Source organism: Marmota flaviventris, chromosome 3, assembly GCF_047511675.1.
Source record: "Marmota flaviventris isolate mMarFla1 chromosome 3, mMarFla1.hap1, whole genome shotgun sequence".
Lineage (NCBI taxonomy): Eukaryota > Metazoa > Chordata > Mammalia > Rodentia > Sciuridae > Marmota > Marmota flaviventris.
Genome location: NC_092500.1, coordinates 170,450,294 through 170,473,307, shown reverse-complemented (window position 1 = coordinate 170,473,307; position 23,014 = coordinate 170,450,294). Strand labels below are relative to the sequence as shown.

At 49.3% G+C, this 23,014-nt stretch overlaps 1 protein-coding gene across 4 annotated transcripts in view; it reads left to right on the top strand.

The window, feature by feature from the left end:
- Znf395 (zinc finger protein 395) overlaps positions 1-22,398 on the top strand; it is a 49,372-nt gene extending 26,974 nt beyond the window's left edge. For all 4 annotated transcript variants that reach the window (XM_027926849.3, XM_027926851.2, XM_027926850.2 and 1 more), the window contains 9 exons: positions 8,417-8,681; positions 10,098-10,330; positions 11,904-12,013; positions 14,736-14,974; positions 15,421-15,521; positions 16,229-16,529; positions 17,943-18,035; positions 18,823-18,923; positions 19,391-22,398. In XM_027926849.3, coding sequence (XP_027782650.1) covers positions 8,417-8,681; positions 10,098-10,330; positions 11,904-12,013; positions 14,736-14,974; positions 15,421-15,521; positions 16,229-16,529; positions 17,943-18,035; positions 18,823-18,923; positions 19,391-19,502 — 1,555 coding nt within the window. In that variant the 3' untranslated portion in view covers positions 19,503-22,398. The remainder of the gene's footprint in view (positions 1-8,416; positions 8,682-10,097; positions 10,331-11,903; positions 12,014-14,735; positions 14,975-15,420; positions 15,522-16,228; positions 16,530-17,942; positions 18,036-18,822; positions 18,924-19,390) is intronic.
- Positions 22,399-23,014: the final 616 nt, after the last annotated feature.

The following is a 23,014-nucleotide window of genomic DNA, read 5'->3' as shown; positions in this document are numbered from 1 at the left end:
CATGGGTCTAGGGGACAGAGGTGGGGGACAGAAACACCCCTGTTGCGTCCCAGGTACCAGGCACTGTGTAGGTGCTGGCCTCTGTGAGGTATGTACATCCCCAACTCCACAGGTGCCATGGGGAAGTGGAGGCTCTGAGGTGGTGGTCACAGGTGGAGGTTGATGGGCCTGTGTGTCTGGTTGTAGACTCTGTGTGGTCCCTGCCATGTCTCTCTGTGTAGGGCACCTCTCTATGTGGGGCACCCAGCCTCTCCTGGACATTGGGCAGCCTTGTTGATGAGCCCTTCCTAGGGCCTCAGGTCCCCTGCTCCCAGGAGAGCAGAGTGAAGGGCCCCAGGAGAGACTGACAGGTCATGGGCTGGCGTGCTGTCCTTATCCTGAAGCATGAAACACAGATAGCTATTGGAGATTCAGAATAAAAGCAAAAATTGGATTATAAATTGACTTGCCACACCTGGTCTCTCCCTTTCTAGTCAGACAGAGCCATTGCTGTTGGCTACTCAGCCACCTGGCTCTTAGACTAGTTCCAATATTCAGCTTATTTCAGGTTTTTAAAATGTTATCGGCCACTAGGCTATCTTTCATCCTAACAGTATGGCTTTTGTGACTTACTCTTTCCAAGGTTTTGGCCAACAGCTTCCATTCTGGACAGGTGGCTCTCAGAGGAGACTTGGATTCCTAAGGGGTATTTGGGTGGCACCTCAGTTTATTCACTCTTCACGTGAGGTGACTCTCGTTGACCACCTGTGCATAGCTCTTGGTCTTTAGTTTTGGGTTCTGCAATCCACACTGTCCCCCCTAAGGAGATGGCAGCACTTTGTATGAGATATTGATTGCAGCCACGAGAGTGGCCAGGTAGCCTTCAACCTCCCCCCAAGCCCCACTGCCTGTTTATTTGGCCTTGTGGGGGAATGTGGCAATTCACTGAGGTGACACCTGAGCTCCAAACCAGTTTTTCACTTTAACCATTTCACTGTCTGTAGCGACTCTCATTTATTTGACCTCATCAAGGACTATTGAATCCAAATAGCGTTTCTACTTTAAACACTTAAGTGAAACAAATACACGAATTAGGGTCTCTGTCCCTTTGCCTTCTTCAAGGATCGAGAACATAGCAAACCCTGTTTGTCAGCCTCAGGGTTGGCACCTCAGGAGATGTAGCCACTCAGGCTTCCCTTTCTGGTGGGTGCCTGGCCAGGGCCTTGTGCTGACCAGCCTTTGACTTAGGCTTTTGAGAGTCTCATGTCTGTGTTTTATGTCTGGGGTGGTGATCTTTTGTTGTCAGCTGTTGCTTCATTAATGGAGGTTCTTCCAGTCGATCCCTTCTTCCCAGTGACCCTCACACAAGAGCCTCCCACCCTCCATTCTGGAGAAGAGAGAACTGGACCAGCAAGGAGCTGGGAAAGCTGCAAACTGCTTGCTAGCTTTGTGGCTTTGAGCAATAAGTAGTCTCCTTGAGGGACCTCAGTTTTCTCAGCAATCAAATGGGGATACATTATTCCTCCATGTTCTACTGAGTTGCTGGGAAGTCAGGAAAGAAAAGCCCCTAACACTAACAGTGTGTATTAACATGAGTGTAAGCCCACGTGCCACTCAAGCAGTCGTTGCTGCTTTGTGTTCAAGGGCTGGTGTTTAGAAGCCTATCCTGAAAACTGCGGGAGAGCACTCCCAGCTCTCTTAGACTTGGTTTCCCAGGGGCTGCTCCGTTCCTCAATCTCTGACCCAATCCTGACTCTGGTAGGGTGCCAAGTCAGCAATTCATCGCCCTGCCTCCCGGACTCTCGCGGAGTTGTCTTAGCACAGTTTAAATCAGGTTTAACAACTCTTTCTGGTGTGCATGCCTGCTGGTCCTGCCCCCTTGCATGACAGAAACCACGCTGGACAGACTCCTTACCCAGGGGGCACACTTGTGTGATCGTACTTATACCCGTTCTTTAGATCAGTCTGTTTTTTTTTTTTTTTTTAATTAGAAAGTACTGTTTTAGAATCTAGTTTGAATGCTGTGTAAATTCTACCCTGCTTCTGATGCCTGTCTTCCTTTCAGGGCAAGCAGAAGGTCTTTCTTAGAAAACATTATTCCTGAATCTGGGGCTGTCCTGGTCCTGAGAATGTCACCTGTATAAAATTACAAATCTGGGTGGGATTTAGGTATGATATGGTCTCTGCCCTCAAAGGGCTTCCAGTCTAAGGAGACACAGCCCTTGTGTAGCTCTTATCTGAAATACCTAGGACCAGAACTGTACTGATTTTGGATTTTTAATTTTTTTTTTTTTGGATTTGGGAATGTCTGCATATATATAATGATGTATCTTGAGCATGGGACCTACGTCTAAACACAAAATTCATTTATATTTCATATACATTTTGTACACATAGCCCAAAGGTGATTTAAAAAAATACACCTTTATTTTGTTTATTTTAGGTAGTGCTGAGGATCAAACCCAGTGCCTCACATGTGTGAGACAAGCACTCTGCCACTGAACCACAATAGCAGGCCCCCAAAGGTGATTTTATACAGTATTTTCTTATGCCAGTGTTTTGACTGTAGCTCATCACATGAAGTCAGGTATAGAAATTTCCACTTGTGGCATCAGGTTGGCACTCAGAGTTTCTGATTTTGGAACATTTGGATTTTCAAATTAGGGATGCTTAATTTGTAGCAGAAATGGTTGTAGGTCCCTGAGCCCTAACTATGTGCCAAGTGCTGTGCTCAGAATTGACACTTTGATGCAGATAAGCGTAAGCAGGATAGTTGTGAACAAAGGGCATGGTGCTTCTGAGAGCAAGTGGGCAGGTAGGTGTGAAGGAAGGGGAAGTGCGTTTGTTCATGGGTAGAGCCGTGAAGACCTTTTCCCTTCCTGCTATAAACAGAAGTGGTCTCTGTTACTTGATTGAATGTCTGCCGTGCCTTCAGACCACAGAAGTATTTGTGGATCAGGATCATTTACTATTTGCTGGAAAGAATTCACTGTAACCAGACCAGATGACCTATTTCTCTAGCCCATCTGCTAAAATATGAAAATAGCACTGTTATTTGGGGCCCTCGGTCTCCCCTTGTTATTCCATTACACCTATTACTCACAGGAGTGGGAGCTTGGATGCTTAGGTACAGGGATGCTATCAGGAGGGTCCCAGCCCTGGGGCGGGGGATTAGATGATCTTTCAGGTCCCTGTCAGTCTAATTTTATTGGTAGTCCAAACAGTGGTACTCTGATGTAATATATTCTGTTCTTTAAAAAACTTCAGAAAGAGACAATAATTGGAATCCCTTGAGAATCCAAAATGTAACTGTTTGGCCAGCTGATTTAGAGATATTGAATTGATCACAAATGTTCTCTCATATATCTTAAGCTTGTATTATATATATATTTGGTGGTGGTACTGGGAATTGAACCCAAGGTCTCATGCATGCTAGGCAAGCACTCTACCACTGAACTATATCTCCAGCCCATTTTACTTTTTATTTTGAGACAGGGTTGTGCCAAATTGCCCAGACTGGCCTTGAACTTGTGATCCTCCAGCCTTGGCCTCCCCAGTAGCTGGAATTACAGGCGTGTACCACCACATCTGGCTTATAAAATGTTAAACACATACCACACCAATTTTAAAAAGTTGTATAATAGAACCTGACAAATGATTTCAGAGATTAAAAAGTTTTCATGTAGTAGTGCTCTCAGTGGGATTTCTAACCAAAGCAAGGTGAAGAAAAGTTCATGTGTGCTTATCAAAGTAGTTTTTCATGTTCTCTGGGGAAGACATCCCAAGGGAAACAACAACAACAGCAAACAAACTTTGAAAACCAGCAGATGGTGATGATGGAATGTGACAACCTCCAAACCAGGAGGACCACAAACATATTTGCTTATAATTATAAATATGCTTGCAAGTACACATGGCAGCTATCAACAGAGTGAGTGGCTAAGAATTGCTAAAGGAATAGTTCATGAATCCTGTTCCCCATGGAGTCCTGTTGTAAAGCAAGAGATGTGGTTTGCCATCAGCATTTTGGCCGTTGGTTGAGTTTAGAAGATGACACTGAAAGAAAACATCACTTAAAATCTTATACATTTTTTTAAAAATAAGACTTTCTGATAAAAATTGAAAAATGATGCATAAGAACTCAAAAACTTAAAAACTGTTGTTCTGTGCAGTGGTAACCAATGGAGTTCTTAAATATACAGAAAGCTGAGCTTTAACAGAGCCCTTGGCAGAGGGTTGCTATCCATCACCTTGACCCATAAATTATTCATTAGAGAGGTAGCAAGCACCCCAGCTTTTGCAAATAGGAGTCTTATTCCAAATTTCGTCCTCCTTAACTTTAAAAAAAGTCCATTAGTTGTGTGATAAAGCACTCTAACTTATGACCTGTATCCTAGAAGTGTGGGCTAGGTGATGTCATGGCCTGCTGCAATGTCCCTGGGTGGCAGGAGAGAGCAGCCCCTGTGTATGAATGTGTGCACACACGTACGTGTGCTGAGACATGCAGTTGTCCAGCAACTGTCCCATGATAAATAGCAATTTGCAACTCCGAACCACAGAGAGGGTTTGTTTTACTGTTCTGTCAGTTCCAGTTACTTAACTGGTAGCAAATGTCCTCATTAAAGGCCATTAGCACATCAGGATATGTTTGTTGAGCCCGGACAAGGGCTAACCCTTTTTGGACATTGACCAAAATACATATTCTAGGGTTGCCAACCCCTCCTATTTGTGACAGTGGTAGGGATGAGAAGCACAGGAGGGCTCTCGGTCCCCTTGCAACCATCCTGAGAGGTCTTTAGCAGGAGTTAGCAGAAATCTTCGAGGAATTCTGTAAGTCAAGACTGTAAAACCATAAAGTGGTGTTTGGCTGTACATTGAAATATTATCATTGTTTCCCTGAAATAGAGGTTTCTTGGTTTCTTTTGGCTGCTTTAGAATTACACGTCTAATTAGTGGTTGGCTGGTATTGAGCTATTGATAGCTCCCAAGAAATGGGGGAGTGAGTAGAAATGGTGAGAGAAGAAACATTTGAAGGATGCTTCGGCTGGAGCAGCAGAGAAGCCTGGTGGGAAGGAGGGCAGCACCCGGATGCAGGGCTACAGGGACAGTGGTCCAGGAGCAGGGCCCTAGGGCCCACCCGCACATACAGCCCTCCTTGTTGGTGCTCTTGTTTGCTTCGGAATCCCCTGGCCTCCTGGTGATCGTCTTCTCTATAGAGCCAGGGCCACAATGGCACAGGTAGCATGCTGATGACATGGGAGGCATCCGGCCGCGCCTGGTGATGCTGTCCAGTTTTACTTCCATGCTACAAAAACTTGGCTACAGGTTTTCTGTTTGGGTCAGTCACATTATTCCTTTGTGCACTGTGTGTATAGAGGTCATCCCAAACTTGAGCCTCTAAATGGTTCACAGTGCCTTGGGCCAATGAAGGAGGGCAGATGAAGGAGGGCAGACCAATGCATTGGCCTTTATTTTGTGGGGAATAGGTGAATATGCAAACGGAGGGGAGGTTTTCCCAGCTGGGGAAATGGAAATCTAGACTTGCAGGGCCAGGCACTGTCTTTTCTCTCAAGGGTCACTATAAGGGAGAAAAAAAAAAATCATGTAATGAAAAGCAACATAATTGAATGTTTTAATTCGAGAGATCCCACATCTACTAAATTAGTGGCAAAACTGTGACCCTGGGCACCAGCTAGCCATGAGATCAAACCCAAGGCTGTGGGGTTCCTAGTCTCGTGGCCTCAGCAGCCTGCCCCCTCTGCAGCTCAGTTGCCTCATCAGAAATCAGAGACCAAGTGCTTATCTCACAGTGCTCTGAGGATTAAATGAGATGCAGCTTGTGAAAGCCAGTGCTTTGAGGGGCACTTACAGAAGGCAGGTTCCCTTCTTCTCTGCTTAAGAAAATTAAGATTTAGGAGTATGATAAATAAAGCCAATGGTAGAAACGTATTTTCAAGTGCAAATGGGGGGGGGGGAAGGCTAGACGACGAAGGAGAGCCTCGCGGGAGCAGGCGGAAGTGGGCAGGTTCACCGCTTGGTGCAGATCTAGCGGGCTCTGGAAAGTGCAGGCCCGCGACAAAGGGAAAAGTATTCTTTAAATTAAAAAGAAAAGAAAAAGGCTTACAAAAACATCGTTGGAGTTTGTTGGCCAAACATCTCAGGCGCTGTCTGAAGACTGGGAAACTCAGGAATTTGGAAATTCTACCCTGTCTTCATTTTCAGTGGTAGAAACCCCAAACTTCCTGCTCTGGAGATGGGGGTGGCCTCCGGGATTTTTGCCAGAAAAGGGTTGGTTGGTTCTCTGGGTCGGTGCTGCCACCTGATGTCTGTGAGTGGCATTGCACGTCTCCAGCTCCCATCAGCTCAATGAAATCCAACAGAGGGTTTTTTGTGCGGGGCTAGGAATGGGTCGCAGGGCCTCACGCGTGCTAGGCAAGTGCTCTACTGCTGAGCCACACCTCAGCTCCGGGGACTGAGTTTTAAAATCCATTTAGCGGGGCTGGGGATGTGGCTCAAACGGTAGCGCTCTCGCCTGGCATGCGTGCGGCCCGGGTTCGATCCTCAGCACCACATACAAACAAAGATGTTGTGTCCGCCCGGGTTCGATCCTCAGCACCACATACAAAGATGTTGTGTCCGCCGAAAACTAAAATAAATAAATAAATAAATATTTAAAAAAAAAAAGTCCATTTAGCTTAGCTGTTCATATTCCCCCATAGTGATAAGGAATTTACTCCTTGCATTTTTCTACTTTTTTTTTTATTTTATTGCAATGGTGAAGCGCTCTGAGACAATGTGATTGGCTGTGAAGTCACCAGCCACCTAATCAGGGAGCTCTGCGTGCTGTGACTGTGACCTTTTCCTGATCTGTTCTTTGCCTTCTCAGGAATTCACAATGGAGTTGTCTGTGCTATCAGATTCCAGCCCTTGAGGCCTCCAGTAAAACTCCGGGGAAAACCAGCCAGACCCTTTTGCTCAATATTTGCAACTTTCGTGTTCTTCTTTAAAGTTATTTTTGCCCTTCATGGTGTGTTATTGTAGAGATGCTAGCAGAACTTGCTGGACTAGTTGGGAAAGGGGCTGGGATTTGGGAGATAGAGAGATGACGGGACCCCAACAAGCCCCGCGGTAAGCCCCGAGGTGCTTTTGGACTGGGTGAAAAGTGAAGAAGGTTTATAGAACTGTTCAAAGAAAGTTCCACTGACAGGCTTCTTTATGTGAGTGGGGCTGGGGGATGGGGGGACCCGGAGGAATGTAGCAGAACCACCTCTTGAGACTCCTAGCCTAATAGTGGGTGGAAGGAGCCTCGCAGGGCGTTCTGGGCCCTGAAGATCCCAGTCTCACATTTGCCGAAGCACCTGGGGATGCACTTATGCATGCCCACTGCTCAACAAAATGCCAACTGAATACACAAACCGGGGAGCAGGGGGCTTGGAACCCCAGTGTGAGTGGGGCCCTGGAGGAGATGAAGCACAGAGGCTGGGTAGAGGAGGGTAGCATGAGTTGGCAAAGTGCTGGTCCTTCCTCTCTACCAGAAGACCCTGTCCTGGGAGTGGGGGCATGGCAGGGGTCCCCTCTGTGAGCCCTTTTGGAAGCTCTGGCACCAGTTACCTTTGTCACCGTGAGAAAGTCACCTGGTGCTCAGGGTTCCTAGGATGAGTGGAGCAGCTTGGCTTATTTCCAAGGCTCTCCACAGCTTTGAAGCCAATTTACCTTGGGAACCTGCAAGTCACCAACAGGTATCTTCATGCTTTACCGGGCAGTACTGTACCCAGGAATGTCACAGAAGGAAGCGCGTGGACGTGTGTGCTCAGACAATTCTCGGAGCAGGAGGAACAGTTTAGACAGCAAAACATCGGATGTGCTTTCAGGGACAATAATAAAGGGACTTATAAATCAGCAGTGGTGCATCTGCCTAAGAAAATACTATGTAGCTTTTTTTTTTTTTTTTTCCTTTGGTGCTGGTGATTGAACCCAGGGCTTTGTGTCTGCTAGGCAGGCTCTCTACCCCTGAGCTACACCCAGCCCACTGACTATTTTATAGAATAACATTTAATGATATAGTAAAAACTTACCTAGCATATTAGATGAAAACTCAGTTTACTAGACAATGATACTATTTTTGTAGAAATAAAAGTATGTAAATTGCATGTTTAGAAGAGAGGGGGATGCTATTTAGACAAGACATCTTTGGGAGGCAGTTTCCTGAGTGATTTGGTTTTCTTTGTGCTCATCAGTATTTTCTAAATGCCCTGCTAGGAACAGGAATCAATTTTGTAAAAAGAAAAAAGAATGATAAAAGTCTCTTTAAAATATTTCATCTGTTTTGATGGACACTCGCTGGTGCCTGCCATTCCATGTGCAGGGCTCTGTGTGACCTTCTGATTCCTGTAGATGGTGACAGAAGACTGACTCACTGTCACCTTTGCCTCCCCAGGAGACACAGCAGCATGGCCAGTGTGCTGTCTCGCCGCCTTGGTAAGCGGTCTCTCCTGGGAGCCCGGGTGTTGGGACCCAGTGCCTCCGATGGGCCATCAGGGGCCAGCTTGCCCTTGGAGCCACAGGCAGAGGTTCCGGAGGGGGCTGCTCCCCAGCCCTTCCTCGCCTCCAAGGACCCTACGTGCCAGGAGCAGCCCAAGGAGGTCCTCAAGGCTCTGGGCACCACTGGCCTTCAGCAAGTGGCCTTTCAGCCTGGGCAGAAGGTAGGTTGATCCCAGTGTGGCTAGGTGTCCCATCTCTAGACCTTGTGGCTGACAGGCTGAGGTCACCCCAGTGACAGGCCAGAAACTCTCCAGCCACTAGTGTGAGTGCAGACCTTTCCCTCCATCTCTGGAATTGGAGCGAGAGCTTGCCTCATTCCAGACTCCAGGCTCCTCCTCGGCTGTTGTTTGGAGCAGAAGGTGGCCAGACATTCTGGGCTGTTCCGCACCTCAGTCTGAAGTGTGGGCTTAGCTCAGTGGCTCTTAATTTGCCTCCATTTTCAGCTTTGCAGAAGAAGGGAAAGGACCTCAGATTGTAAAGTCAGAGAAGATTAGGTTTTGGATATTTTAGGAGATGAAGAGGTTTGTGTAGTTGGAGTTTAATGTGAATTTCCAGTGTCCCCTCCCCTGGGGCAGGACCCAGTATCACCTCGGCCTGTTATTATCCTTACATCTAGATGCCTGGGGTTCTCTGTCCTCATCTTTTCAAGGACCCATGGAGACTCTGCCTCTGTCTCCCCACGAGACAAAAGTGCCCCCCAGGCCTCTCTTCCCATGAGATAAAGTGACTTCCAACTCCAAGTGTCCCTTGAGAGAGGTCAGCCTACCTCTACCCCTTTCTGGCTTATCCTCAGGGAGACTGAGAATTCTCTGAAGAGAAGAATGCAGGGTATGAGAAATTCTGGGCAAGAGCATTTGGTGGGTGCCAGCAGATAGGCAGGATTTCAAGAGATAAGCAGGGCAAGAGATCAGGAAGATGGGTACAGATTCCAGATTCAGAGAAATCTCAGCTACTGACATGTTCACTGTCTTCCAGTCTAGAGAGTGAATAAGGACCTCTTTGGGGGAAGAACTGATCCAATGTGGCTAGTCTGGGTACTTGGGTGGGCAGCAGGTGCCTGGGAACATCTGCTCTTAGTCTGGTTTCAGCTGTAATAACAGAATACCTGTGACTGGGTAATTTATGTACAATAGTTATTTGGTTTGTGGTTCTAGAGGCTTGGAAGTCCTTGGTGCTGCATCTGGAGAGGGCCTTCGTGCTGCATCATCCCATGGTGGAAGGTGGAGGGGCAGGAGAGGGCAACAAGAGAGAGATAGTAACAGGGGGCTGAAGTTGCTTTTATAACAACCTGGCCCACTGGTGACATATCTAACCCACCCCCATGGTGGTGGCATTAATCCATCCAGGAGGGCAGAGTCCTCATGGCCCAATCATCTCCTGATAGGTCCCTCCCCTAACACTGTTGCACTGGAGATTAAGTTTCCATCACATTCAGACCAAAACACCCATGAATTAAGGATAAGTGAGTCAGAGAGCGCAGCCTGTGGCGAGCAGACCCCGACTCCCGGGACCCGGGCACCCGAGAGCTTTGGGGTGAGAACTGTTGTGTGCTGACTTCCGGCTGTTGTTCCCTGCAGGTCTATGTGTGGTACGGCGGTCAGGAGTGTACAGGCCTGGTGGAGCAGCACAGCTGGGCAGAGGACAAGGTGACGGTCTGGCTGTTGGACCAGAAGTTACAGATCTGCTGCAGGGCGGAGGAAATATGGCTGGCAGAGCTGCACGGCATGATGCCCCAGGTGCCACCTCCAGAGCACGGGGCCCAGGCAATGGCTTACAGACCTGTCTCCAGGAACATTGATGTCCCAAAGAGGTTCGTGTGGGCAGTGAGGGGTGTGAGCGGGGCTGCCTGGAGGTGGGGGGATGGTGGTGACAAACGGAATACAGAGAGCAGGCATCCTTTGGAGGAAGCCAGCCGGGCGTCTTTTCCTGCCCATAACATTATTCGGGGTGACACATCTTTACTTTAGCAAAGGGCTTCTCATCCCCTGCGCACTTAAGGCAAACTCAGTTCATAGTTTTTCATGAGCAGAGACAGGAAGAAATGGCTCGGATCAGGAGGCAGCAGACAGGTTTAAAAGGGCAAACAGTAAATAATCGGGGCTTCGTGGGCCAGTCACTGCAGCTCAGCCCCACTGTGGTTGCGTCCCAGCAGCCACAGATGATCAGTGAAGTCAGCAGGCTCAGCTCTGCTCCCGTGAAACTTCATTTATGGATGCTCAGACTTAATACAATTCTTATGTGTCACAGGTCAAGAAATAATATTCTTCTTTTGATTCTGAAAACTATTTAAAATGTCAAACCAACCATAGCCCCCCTAAAAATTTTAAAAGGAAAATCTATTTTATATACAAGATGTGCAAGCACTTAAGCCCTGAGCCACCTCTCCTTCTCTGTCTGTGGGTGCTAGTGCCATTGGTGGGAGATGCGGTGTTTTGAGACCAGAGCCACAGTATTTCAGTGGAAAACCAGCAAATAAATTATTTTTTTATTCTGTGGAAATTTGAAAATTCAAAGAACATATTAATAAACACGTTTAACACATTGTGGGTCTTGGTTTAGCTGCTTCAAACCCAGTTGCATAGTTTAATAGACCTGAATTGTGAAGAATGAATTAATACAGTCCTTTGAAATAGACCTCCTACATGTTGATTTCTGACTAACTTTTCCTAATATTTAGCATGAACTTACAGATAGTCCTAATTTTTCTTTTGAACAATATAACTGAATATGAATTGTTAAAATCACATGTAAAACTTTGTGGAACTTTGCTGTATAAAGCATGGAGATTTGCACCAGATTTTTCTTGTGTTTCTGGTCTGTTTACTCATTGGCTAATGTAGGAGGTTTCATTGACCTTCAGAAACTAACAGAATGCCTTGTTTGTTTTGGAGAAGAGGAGGAAGATATTGATTTGTGTAATATTCCCCTCTAAATTTAAGTATGAGAATAGGAAAAGAGGTAGTTTTCATGCTTTTTGGATTCCAGTGGGCATCTTGAATTTCCAACTTTGCTGTATCTTTTTTTTTTTGGTGTCTTCTCTCTTTTCCCAAATAAAATGCTGCATGTGAGGCTGTGGAGTTAAAAGCCAAGTCAGGGGAGCATGGGGCTGCCCCAGGGCGTCAGCCCGGTTGAAACAGAGGACCCTGTCATACTGGGGCTGATATTGTAAACATCTTTCAGAAGGAGCATTTTTCATGAAGAGGGGGGAAAGACCTTGCTGTTTCTGGAGCACACACTGGCTGATTGGAGAGGGGCTCTGTGGGGACAGTGCAGAAGTGTAAGACGATCCCATGAAGATAACCGGAAGTGGCGTCTCTTTCCCCGGGCACTGCAGACCCGCTGGCCCAGGAAGTAAACTTTCCCACCTACCCATTTGAATCTAGGAAGTCAGATGCGGTGGAAATGGACGAGATGATGGCGGCCATGGTGTTGACATCGCTGTCCTGCAGCCCGGTTGTGCAGAGTCCTCCTGGGGCCGAGGCCAACTTCTCTGGTGAGCAAACAGAGGCAGGAGGGTCTGGGCATGCAGAGGCTGGTGACTGACACCTGTGCTCTGAGTAGCTGGTCACAGCCGGCTTGGCAGTAGGATTTCCCGAGGCCCTTCAGACTGCCTGAGTGACATTGAGTCAGAAGCTTTGTCCTTTTCCCTCAGTTTCCTCATCTGGGAGAAGCTTCCTGGTGCACTGTGGAGGTGATTGAGCTCAGCACTGAGCCAACTGGCCACTGGAGTAAGTTCTGCTGTGGCATTAAGTGAGTGTGGCACTTTGATGGGGGCCTGAACAAGGCCAGTAGAGGAATATTTCGTTCACAGAGGTAGAAATATGCTAAACAGTCCCCTCATGGCCTCAAGAAAATTCATGCTGCTTTTCCAAGTGCCTAATTCAGCCTTGCAAATTAGTGTGGGCCTATAGGTCAAGGACAGGAATCAATGAGCTGAAGTCTCAGCTAAATCTCATTGCTTCATAAAAACCAATGGTATGACTTCAGACTTACAAATTAAAACAAAATTCTGGCTGCAACCTCAGAATACTTTCTCAGTGATACGAGGGGAAGACAGATTGCATCAGTTTTTTTGACAAGACCAATAGGGAATCTGAAGTTTTCTTGGAAATTTGTTATAGAGCTGGCCTACCTTACACCCAGGGAAGAACTTTTTCATCTATGTGACCTAACTGAATAACAAGCTACTTAAAACTTAGGGGAATGTAGAGTTAGCTCTAAGCATGTGCCAGTAGGAAAGTGCCCATTACATGTGTTCCTCGTATTTAGTCTCCCTAGATAGGAAGTGAATATGAAGGACAAATTGTTTTTTTTTTCACCCAAAGCCTGTTGGAAGGTGTCTCTGCACTCTGAGGACACCTAGAGGTGAAGCTCAGTAGTGCATGTCTGCTTGATGAGCAAAACCCAGAGGAGGGAAGTCAATTAGTTTTTAGGAAGTCCTGCAAATCTGGGTGTTTTAGTCAGCTTTTTCACTCCTGTGACTAAAGGTTCTGACTAGAACAAGTATAACTGAGGAAAAGTTTATGTGAGGGCTCACGAATTCAGAGGTCTTAGCCCACAGAAGGCTGGCTCAATTTCTATGGGGCTCAAGGTGAGGCTGAACATCATGGTGGAGTGTGTGGCAGAGGGAGCAGCTCACGTCGTGGTGATCAAGAAGCAGAGAGAAAGCGACTCCACTTGCCAGATACAAATATATATACCAAAGCCACGCCCCAATGCCCACCTCCTCCGGCCACACCCTGCCAATTCACACTGATTAGGCTAAAGCTGTCACCCAATCATTTCTCCTCCAAACTTTCTTGCATTGTCTCACATGTGAGCTTCAGACACCTTACATTTAAAGCATAACACTGGGAGATCTGGGAGGTTGGATCAACAGATCCAGGAAAATGCCCTGAAGGAAAAGAAAACTACCGACTCCAACTCCCATCAGAAGTGTGTGTGTGCACTCACACACGCTCATCCTCCCACGTGCATATCACCAATCACCTGCCTGAATCCTGTTAGCTTCAGTCCCTTTTTGACAAAACTTTTCAATGTCTTTTAAAGATTTCCATTCAAACATATTTCTTTTTTTTTAAATGTTTATTTTTTAGTTGGTCACAATATCTTTATTTATTTATTTTTATGTGGTACTGAGGATCGAACCCAGGGCCTCGCACGTGCTAGGTGAGCGCTGTACCACTGAGCCACAACCCCAACCCTGTCAAACATACTTCTGATCTTATAATTGAAATTAGTGGAAACGTAAGTCTTCCTTGGCAATTAATTATTTGAAGTTTGTAAAGTGAGGTACACACAACAGCCCCAACCCCCCCCCCCCCCAAAACTGCATTAATCATGAGTACTGTTTGCACAAAAACCACCTGCATCCTTTGGTCTATGTATTGTTAGGATGGTGCTCTGAGTGTGTATACACAGGGGATTGTGAATATTTTTCTTTTTTTTCCCTACGGTACCAGGGATTGACCCAGGGTCTTGTGGATGCTAGACATGTGCTCTGCCACTAAGCTACATCTCCAGCCCATAAGTATTTCTTAAAAGTTCACTTGTAAACTGTCACTGCAATGCATTTGCAAAGGAGTACTTTGTTCTCATGATAATACAATATTTATCTGGTATTGCTTCCCTAGAAAAACTTCTGAGAAAGAGCTTGTTGCTGGCTGACCCCTTTGTCCCTAGTGCTGGTCATCCTAGATGTAGTGTTCTGCTCCCTGCCCTCCTCTCCCTGATAGATTACCTGATTGGAATGCATTTTTCAGGACTTGAGCAAGACAGACGCCCCTCGTGCGCCCCCCCCCCCCCACACACCGTGCTCCTCAGCTATGCATCGTCTCCCCTGTTGTCTCGGGGAGGTGACATTTAGGATGATCTTCCTGGACTCGTGTTCCTCAGCCAGGCTGGAGGCAGGAGAGGCTCCCCCTGCTTTTTAGCATAAACAGTGAGAAAAGAATTTCAACTCAGTCTTTTTCTATTAATCCTGCACAAAAGGAAGTTACAGTGTGCATCTGCTGGTCAGGGATGACCGATGTGGCTGTGGCAGAAAGTGTCCAACAGGGTAGACCAGTTCTACCAGTAGATATTGCTGCAGTGAATGGACCGGCTCCCTAACTTTTGCTGCAGGCCTGAAAAGGACTTTCTGTTTTGATTTGTTTTTTCTTTGTGCCTGGGAACAAGCCCTGAGCGTCCTCTCTCATCTTCTTTCATCTGGCCAGCCTCCCGTGTGGTCTCGGGTGACCCGTGGAAGGAGAGCGGCGATGTGTCAGACAGTGGCAGCAGCACCACCAGCGGGCACTGGAGCGGGAGCAGCGGCATCTCCACCCCTTCGCCGCCACACCCCCAGGCCAGCCCCAAGTATTTGGGGGATGCCTTTGGTTCTCCCCAAACTGATCATGGCTTTGAGACCGATCCTGACCCTTTCCTGTTGGATGAACCAGCTCCACGCAAAAGGAAGGTAGGTGTCTGGTGAGCAGGAAGGGCCAGCTCTGGAGCAGCAGGGACCCCACAGGCCCCAGATGGTCACCACTCCCCCCTCTACAGTTCTCCTTTGCTACGTCTGCTACTTTGTGGTGTTCCTGGGACCGGCTCCTTCTCTTGGATACCACTTTTTCTTTTTAGCCTCTACCCCAGTCCCTGCCTCCTTCCCTGTCCTCCTACAGAGGGCCACGCATGAGGGGCTGCAGGTGGACTCATAGCTGCAGCACCGGGCACTGCTGTGTCCCCAGGACCACTTGCAGGGCCCCCTGGTGGCCATTTCTCTGCTCCCAGAGAAGCCCCTTCCCTAGAGCCTTTTGCTGGGTCTGCAGAGGATTGCAGCCGGCAGAGGGCCCCACCGGGTGAGGATGAACGAGGGGGTGGTGGGGAAGTGTGCCAGGTACCCAGACTTCCTTTTTCCCCTAGAACTCTGTGAAGGTGATGTACAAGTGCCTGTGGCCCAACTGTGGCAAAGTCCTGCGCTCGATCGTGGGCATCAAGCGACACGTCAAAGCCCTCCACCTGGGGTAGGTACGGAACTCAGGGCCTCTTGCCTATGGTGCCATTTAGGTGTCCCTTCACCTGGATACTTCCCCAAGACCCAGAGCCCAGGTGCTTTCAAGGAAATGACTTGCTGGGAAACCCCTGTACTGACCCCTGGCTGCTGTCAGGATGATGTCCTTGTTGGGGAGGACAGTCCCTCACTTCCTGGTGAATGTCCATGCTATTTGTGGAACCTAGCCCTGCCTGCCTTATGGATCTGTCTCATGCCCCATGTAGGAAGCAAGATGTTTTAGTTCTGGGTAGAAACAGGGTAATTTGGTCCATTCACTGATGGACCCTGTAGCCAAGACATGGAGTGGTCAATGCTGTACCTGCTTCCCCCTGGGAGTTGAGTATCCATCAGCACTGAGGTGGCACCAGGACGTTGACTCTGTGCAGAGCCAGCCTAGTGACTGCCCTGGCAGGAACTGACTCAGTGTAAGGGAGTGGGTGTGCGTACGTGCTCTGTGAGGGTGAGCCTTTGTGCCCAGAAAAACAGTTTCTGCTGATGTGTGAACACGTAGTCCCTGGTGACACTTGTTGGGAACAGGGTGTCTGGGCACTCTCTTGGGCTCCTTCTCTGACTTGCTGGGTAGCCCCAGGCAGTGGCTTCCCTCTTATACCTTGGTTTCCGCTGGCTGCGGAGGAGGGCTGCATGTCCCTGATGATAACCTCATCTCCTTCTGCACAGGGACACCGTGGACTCTGACCAGTTCAAGCGGGAGGAGGATTTCTACTACACAGAGGTGCAGATGAAGGAGGAGTCTGCTGTGGCTGCGGCAGTCCCCTCTGCCCCTGGGACTCCCACCGTTGAGCCAGCTCCCACCCCCCGAGTGACCAGCCCATCCCTTGCCACTCTTCCACTGCCTCTGTCCAAAGCCCAGACCTCTGGCCCGGAACACTCTGGTCTGGAGTCTCCCCTGCCCTCGGGTGCTCTCAGCAAGTCAGCTCCTGGCTCCTTCTGGCACATTCAGGCTGACCATGCATACCAGGTATGGACGGCGGCTCTCAGGGGTTCAGCCTTGGGTCCCAGCCAGTCACTGGTCAGCCGAATCACAGGCCCCTGACCCCCCTGATTGAAGGCTGAGCACTTGGACCACATTGCTAATCTTCTCCAAAAAAGGAAACGAATCTGACATCACTGTCAGTAAAAGTGGGGATTCCTAGACCCCTCCCATCAGTCATTGTCAGGAGTGGTCCTGAGGAACCCAGCTGAATCTCTGCGTGACCAGGCTGATGGATTTGGGCTGGGGTGTCCTCCCATTGCTGGTTTATTTATTTATTTATCGCGGTATTGGGGATTGAACCCAGGGCCTTGCACATGCTGGGTAAGTGCTCTACCACTGAGCCACATCCGCAGTCCCACATCTCTGGTTTAAAAGGTGATGCAGTAGTGTCTTTGGACTTCTTGGGGGGTAAATCTTTGATTTCTACAGTTATGTTAATCAAACAACCCTCTTTTGAATACCTGCTGTGTGTCAGACATTGGGCTGAGTCAGCCTTTAGAAAGAATCAGACGCAGTCCCCACCCTGTGGAGAGTGTGCTATAGCTGGTGAGGAAATGTGTGGAGCCTGGCTAATTATAATAAGGAGGCCAGTACTGTTTACTGGAGGCAAAAGAAGTCATTGTGTATAGAGGAGGGATCACACTGTTATGCTGAAGCAGGTAGGAAAGTTGTCACAGGGAGGAGACTTTAGGATGATCTTCCTGCACACAGTAGGTATGTGTGCAGGTTCCTGTGCACTGGTTTTAAAATCTTTCTGTGCCCACAGCTTGGTCTTTTTAGACTCTGGACCAGTTTGCAAGTTAGTAATTAAAAAGTAGTTCTTCCTATCAGAAAACTTAAAAAAAAAATGCGCTGGTTCTTCTTCTCATTGAGCGAGTAGCCACTTTGCTATTTCACCTTTGGCCAGTGTCCAGCTCTAGCTGACCCTGTGGTGCCTGGACAATGTGTCTGGTATTTTTGCAAGGGTCTCCTGACCACATAGGACATCCCTGACCACATAGTTACCTGGTGACTCAGTGTTGTATTCTACCAGTTCCTCCCCCACTCAGATGTTTTAGACTTTTCTTGGCAACTGCCTGTGGCATATTCTTGGTAGGTGATCTAACCGAGAAGTTAGTGCCCTGCGGGATTGAGTCACCTACCTGGCATGTAACCAGCTCTGAGACGAGGGCTCCAAAGCAAGGTTGGAGCCTGGTACCAAGGATACTACTTTGAAGAGCTGGGTGCTCTGAGCTTGCTCCGGGGAGGACCCCTCTGGTGTGCCCCAGGACATCTTCCCAGTCATCTCACGTAGACAGAGGTGCACTTCCTGCTGTGGAACGTGACATTACAGGCACGCTGGGCAGACTGGGGACTTTCTGAGCTGGAACCCCAGTTGACGAGTCCTTGTCCTCACAGGCTCTGCCATCCTTCCAGATCCCCGTATCTCCCCACATCTACACCAGCATCAGCTGGGCTGCTGCTCCTGCCGCCGCCTCCCCGCTCTCTCCGGTGAGTGACCTTCAGCACTCTGGGGCACTGGTACAAGGCCAGGGCTCTTGCACACACCTGCAGGGCTGCTGGCCATCTCTTCAGTACACAGACCATGGTGGGGGTTGTCACTGGGCCTCTGGACCCCAAACTTTGTGAAGCTCTCCACGTGTCGTCCCTCCCCCGCCCAGTACTCCTCAGCTGGTCATAGTCCATCTCAGAAGCTGAGGCAAGGTACCTGCCCAGAAAATCACTGGGGGGGGGCTGGGGTCAGTTCCCTGCCTCTGAGTGTTGGTGCTTGTTAGGGTTTTAATGCCAAGAGGAGAGGAAGCGGGAGAATGTGGGACAGTCAGAAGATGGCTCTGTAAGCTCTGTGTGGCTGATCAGAAATCTCCAGGCCTGTGTGGACCAGCACCTTCGGTCGCTACGTCTGAAGTAAAATGAATCATAAGTCGTTGACACCACATGTGCTCGGCTCTGATCTCAAGTATGCGCCGCAGGGAGGTGTCACACTTTGCAAAATCCAGTTGCTAGAAGGTGCCATTGAGGCAGCAGGATGCCCTCACTTGTTCCACATGTGGGAACTCTGTCTAAATCCTCTCCGCTGCAGCCTCCCCCAACCTACCTTTGGCTGCTGTGAGCCTCTCTACCCACAGCGCCCTTCCAGAGGGGGGCCTTGTGCCTCCTGTGTTGGCACTGGCTGTGGGGTCCAGCAGTGCACCCAGGAGCTCGGGAAGTGTGGCCTCCTGTCCTGGAGGATGCCCTTGTGCTCACAGCCTGTCCTTACGGCCCCATTCCTCATGCCCAGGTTCGGAGCCGGTCACTCAGCTTCAGCGAGCCGCAGCCTCCACCTGCAGCAAAGTCTCACCTGATCGTCACCTCTCCACCCCGGGCCCAGGGCAGTGCCAGGTGAGATGTCTGCTGCTGTACTCTGCCTTTTTTTTTGTTTTTTGGTAATACGGATTGAACCCAGGGGCCCTTAACCACTGAGCTACATCTATGTCCTTTGTTTCATTTTATCTAGAGTTAGGGCCTTGCTGAGTTGCTTAGGGCCTCAGTGAGTTGCTGAGGCTGGCTTTGCACTCGCAGTCCTCCTGCCTCAGCCTGAGCCACTGGGATAATAGGCGTGTGCCCCCACACCTGGCTGGTGTTTTGTTTTTTGTTCCCCGTCTCCTGATAGTGTGGAGCCTGAGTTCAACCAACGGTAGTTAGTAGGATCGGTCCCCAGAGGGGATCCCGGGTGGAGGACACACTGGAAGGGCTGGCTTCTGTCCCCTGAGCCTCTGACCCGTTGGGCCTTTGGGGGGCCTGTTTGCCTAGCTTCCTGCCTGGTGCCGTCCAGGTCGTGACTCTGCATTTGTTTTTTCTTTTGACAGGAAAGCCCGTGGGGAGGCCAAGAAGTGCCGCAAGGTGTACGGCATCGAGCACCGGGACCAGTGGTGCACGGCCTGCCGGTGGAAGAAGGCCTGCCAGCGCTTCCTGGACTGAGCCGCCAGCCACTCTGCTCCAGCCCTGCCCGGCAGCCTGATGGCAGTCGGCCTTGGGGGAAGCAGAGAGGTGCAGAGCCCGAGCGGGTGGTTCCCACTCTGTTGGCTCAAGTGTAACACTTAAAACACTTTCTCCCCCTTGTGGGAACGTTTTATTTTTTAAAAAAGAAGCAAAAATATTTTTTCCCCTAAAATAGGAGAGAGCCAAGACTGACGAAGGGTATTCTGCAGCGAACCAGAGACCAAAGAATTACTAGTCCCTCCCACCTGCCCTGCCCCGGGGGCACTGGTTTGTACTGGACTGTGTGTCCTGTTTCCTGCCGAGTTGGTGGATCCTTTGTTTTCTCAACTTTTCCAGAAAGGACTGTGAGCAAGATGAATTTCTTTTTCTTAAAAAATGAGGAAGTTTCTGGCTGGGGGTGACATGAGGCAGGACCACAGGTGGGGTGGGCAGCAGACGTGTGCCTCCTGGGGGGTGGCTCCTCTTCCCTGTCTGAACAGCTTTTGGAAGGAAGAGGAAAATCCTTCAAAGGTGACAGCATTTCAATCTGGGTTTCCTCAGAGGTTGGGCTGCCTCCCAACAAGTGCTACATGACTTCTTTTCAAAGCCCAGACGAGTCTGCTTTTAAAGACTGTCCTCAAATCGCTGAGCCCAGGCTGATGGTTTCTGAGACGGGGCGGTTCAACACTACCTTGACCATCCTTCTGTGTCCTGGAGGAAGTGCTAGAGGTCTCAGTGTCTGGGGAACTGTCCTTACCTGAACAAAGCCCCCCGAGGTCCTTCCCTCCCGTGTGGAAGGACAGGCCAGAACCGTTGAATCTCATCTGGTTCATTCAGAAGCCCTTTCTGTGGGTGGCCCTGAGAAACTCTGGAGGCGCTCTCGTCTCTGGGCTTCACCAGGGGTTTCCTCGTTTTTGCTTTGTGCGGAAGGCAGGGTGAAGAAGGTCAAGGCGAGTCCTTGTGGGAGTGAGATTCGGGAAGTCCAAGAGGAAGGCAGGGTGGGCTAGCCATTCCTGCCGTTTTGGCCCTTGGTGTCTCTAGAGGCCGCAGGGCTTTGGGGGAGAGGGTTGCGCTGAGGTCAGTCTGCCAGGCTGTTCTTGTCGAGGGCAGAGATTGAGGCAGTTGAGTGCCAACTAAGGATGAATGGAGACGGAGTGGGCCAAGCCCTGACGTTGTCTGAGGCTCTCCTTCCTCCCAGCCGACTTGGCTGCAACGCTTGTGGCCTGCTGAACATGACCACCCGGGGCCCGGCTGTCTCAGACATGAGTCCTGGACCGATGTCCCAGGTGTCACAGGCTTAGGGAGTCCCACCAATCCACCTCTCCTGAGCCTGAGCAGCAGTGTCCACCTTTGATTATCATTGAGACTGTCCTCTTCGTCCCAGGTGAAAACACCTGGCTGCTGACGCTCTGTTGGTGGCTTCACGTGGGAAATAAATGTCTGTTTTTCAATCCGAGACACATGGAGCATTACCAAACCTGCAAACCTAAGAATAGGGGTGTGATGTGGTGAAGGGTGTAGTGGCCTGGGCTGATGACAGAAGGGACAGCCCCTCTTATGCAAGAGTGTCTTTGGTGGGGGTGGGGATATATTTTTATATTTTAGGAGAAAGATGTATATGGGATTCTGTTTCTTGGTGAAGCTTGAAACCAGGTCAGCCAGAGGTGGTCCAGGCTCTTGTGTCTCTTCGACTGCAAGGAGAGTTAAAAGCTGATGGCCTTCTTGCCTCATTTCCCACGTTGTCCGTCTTCAGATCTTACTGGGGAAGGGAGCACGGGGGCATGTGGACACGTGGGGACTGTGCAAGAGGTCCCCCCTCTTAAACCCCGGCTTGCGCTGAGTCTCACCGTCAGCAGAGCTGTTTTAATCCCTGCCTCCATTTGGACCTTGGAGATAAAAACTGGATACAAAGATGTTCTCCATGTGTGGCCGGCTTCTCATGCTGTGGGTACCCAAGACAGAAAAGGAGGAGAGAGAGAAGGAATTGATGGGACACTTTAAAAGCTGAGGTGGCTTTCTTGTTCTTGTCCTTTATCTCCTTTCCATGCGGCCTTCCCTGTTGCATCGGCTCCTTCCCCCTTGGTGGTGGCGCGGGCCTCCTCGCCCTCCGTCCACCCGCTTCTCCGTCTCGTTGCTCTTATGTTGGTTCCTGCCGGGCGGCTTGTCCTTGGGGTTGCTCCGCTTGTTCCTCCTGGGAGGGTGGGGGTGGCTGGTGAGTCGACCCGGCGATCTCTCCCTGCTTCCCAGACCCCTGGGGGCCGCAGAATCTGGCTGGAGGAAGATGCCGCAGGTGTGCGTTTGAAAGTAACAGGACTCATCTGCAAAGCAGTTACCTAAGGAAAGGTGTCCAGTGACGTTCCCCGTATTCGGGTTCTCTTTGAGGTGCCTTCAGAGCCGGGGCTGTGTTTGGAGCAGCCTCCGTGAGGCTGGGTCTCCGCCATGTGTGTTCAGTGCAGAGTCCAGACCATGTCTGTGGTCAGGGCACGACTCAGGTGGAGAGTCAAAGGACTCTCAAGTAACACAGCTCAGAGTTAACGAGGTGACTTTTAACCCCTCTCTGAAGGCCATCGTGTAACCTCAAACAGAGTTGTGAGCAGTCAGTGACTTTTTGAAGGACAATATCGGATGTGGGAACTCTGTTGGAAGAAATCTGTCCTGTTCCTTTCTGGTCATTCCAGGTTCTGACTTCACCAGGGGTAAAAAGAAAAAAAAAAAAAAAAAAGGGAGATAAATCCCATTTGTGAATTGTTTTATTGGCACCCCCCGCCCCCTGCCCAGCTGTCTTCCAAGTATTATTTTTACTGTTAAAATTTTTTTAAAAAAATGTGAAATGTAATGTTTTTACAGCAACAATATGAAATATATTTTATAAGGAATAAAATGGTACATTGTCTGACTTGGTGTGTTTTTTCTTCCTCCTGCTCCTATAAAGAGTAAGCGTCTCAGTGTCCTTGGTGTGAGACGAGTGCTAGCATGTCACCCTCTGGAACCAGGAAGTAACATTTGCCAGGAACTGGGCCAGCTGCTTGTGTGAGGGCGTTGCTGTTGCTGCTACTTTACAAACGAGGAGAGGGAGGCACCAAGCCTAAATATCTTGCCCAGATCACAGATGGGGAGATAATGGCACCAGGGCTGTGATCCAGGCAGTAACTATTTTGAACTGCTCATGTTGACAAAGGGAATATATTCTGGACCATATTCCCAAGTGTGTTGAGGAAGGGGCTTGGGATAAAGGAGAAAATAAGTCATACCCTAAGTATTAGTCAGCTTTTCCTTACTATAATGAAATATCTGAGGCAGGCTAACTTTATAAAGGAAGAAAGGTTTATTTAGCTCACAGTTTGAGGGACTGGAAATCCAAACTTCCTGGTCAAGCTCTTGCAGGGCACCCCTTGGCTGTTTGCCTGATGGCAGATGGCAATGGTGGCAGCTCCTGTAGGAGGGAGAGATGGGTCACATTGGGAAAACAGGAAGCCAGAGAGGCTGGAGTCCCTGAGTCCCTTCCTAGGACA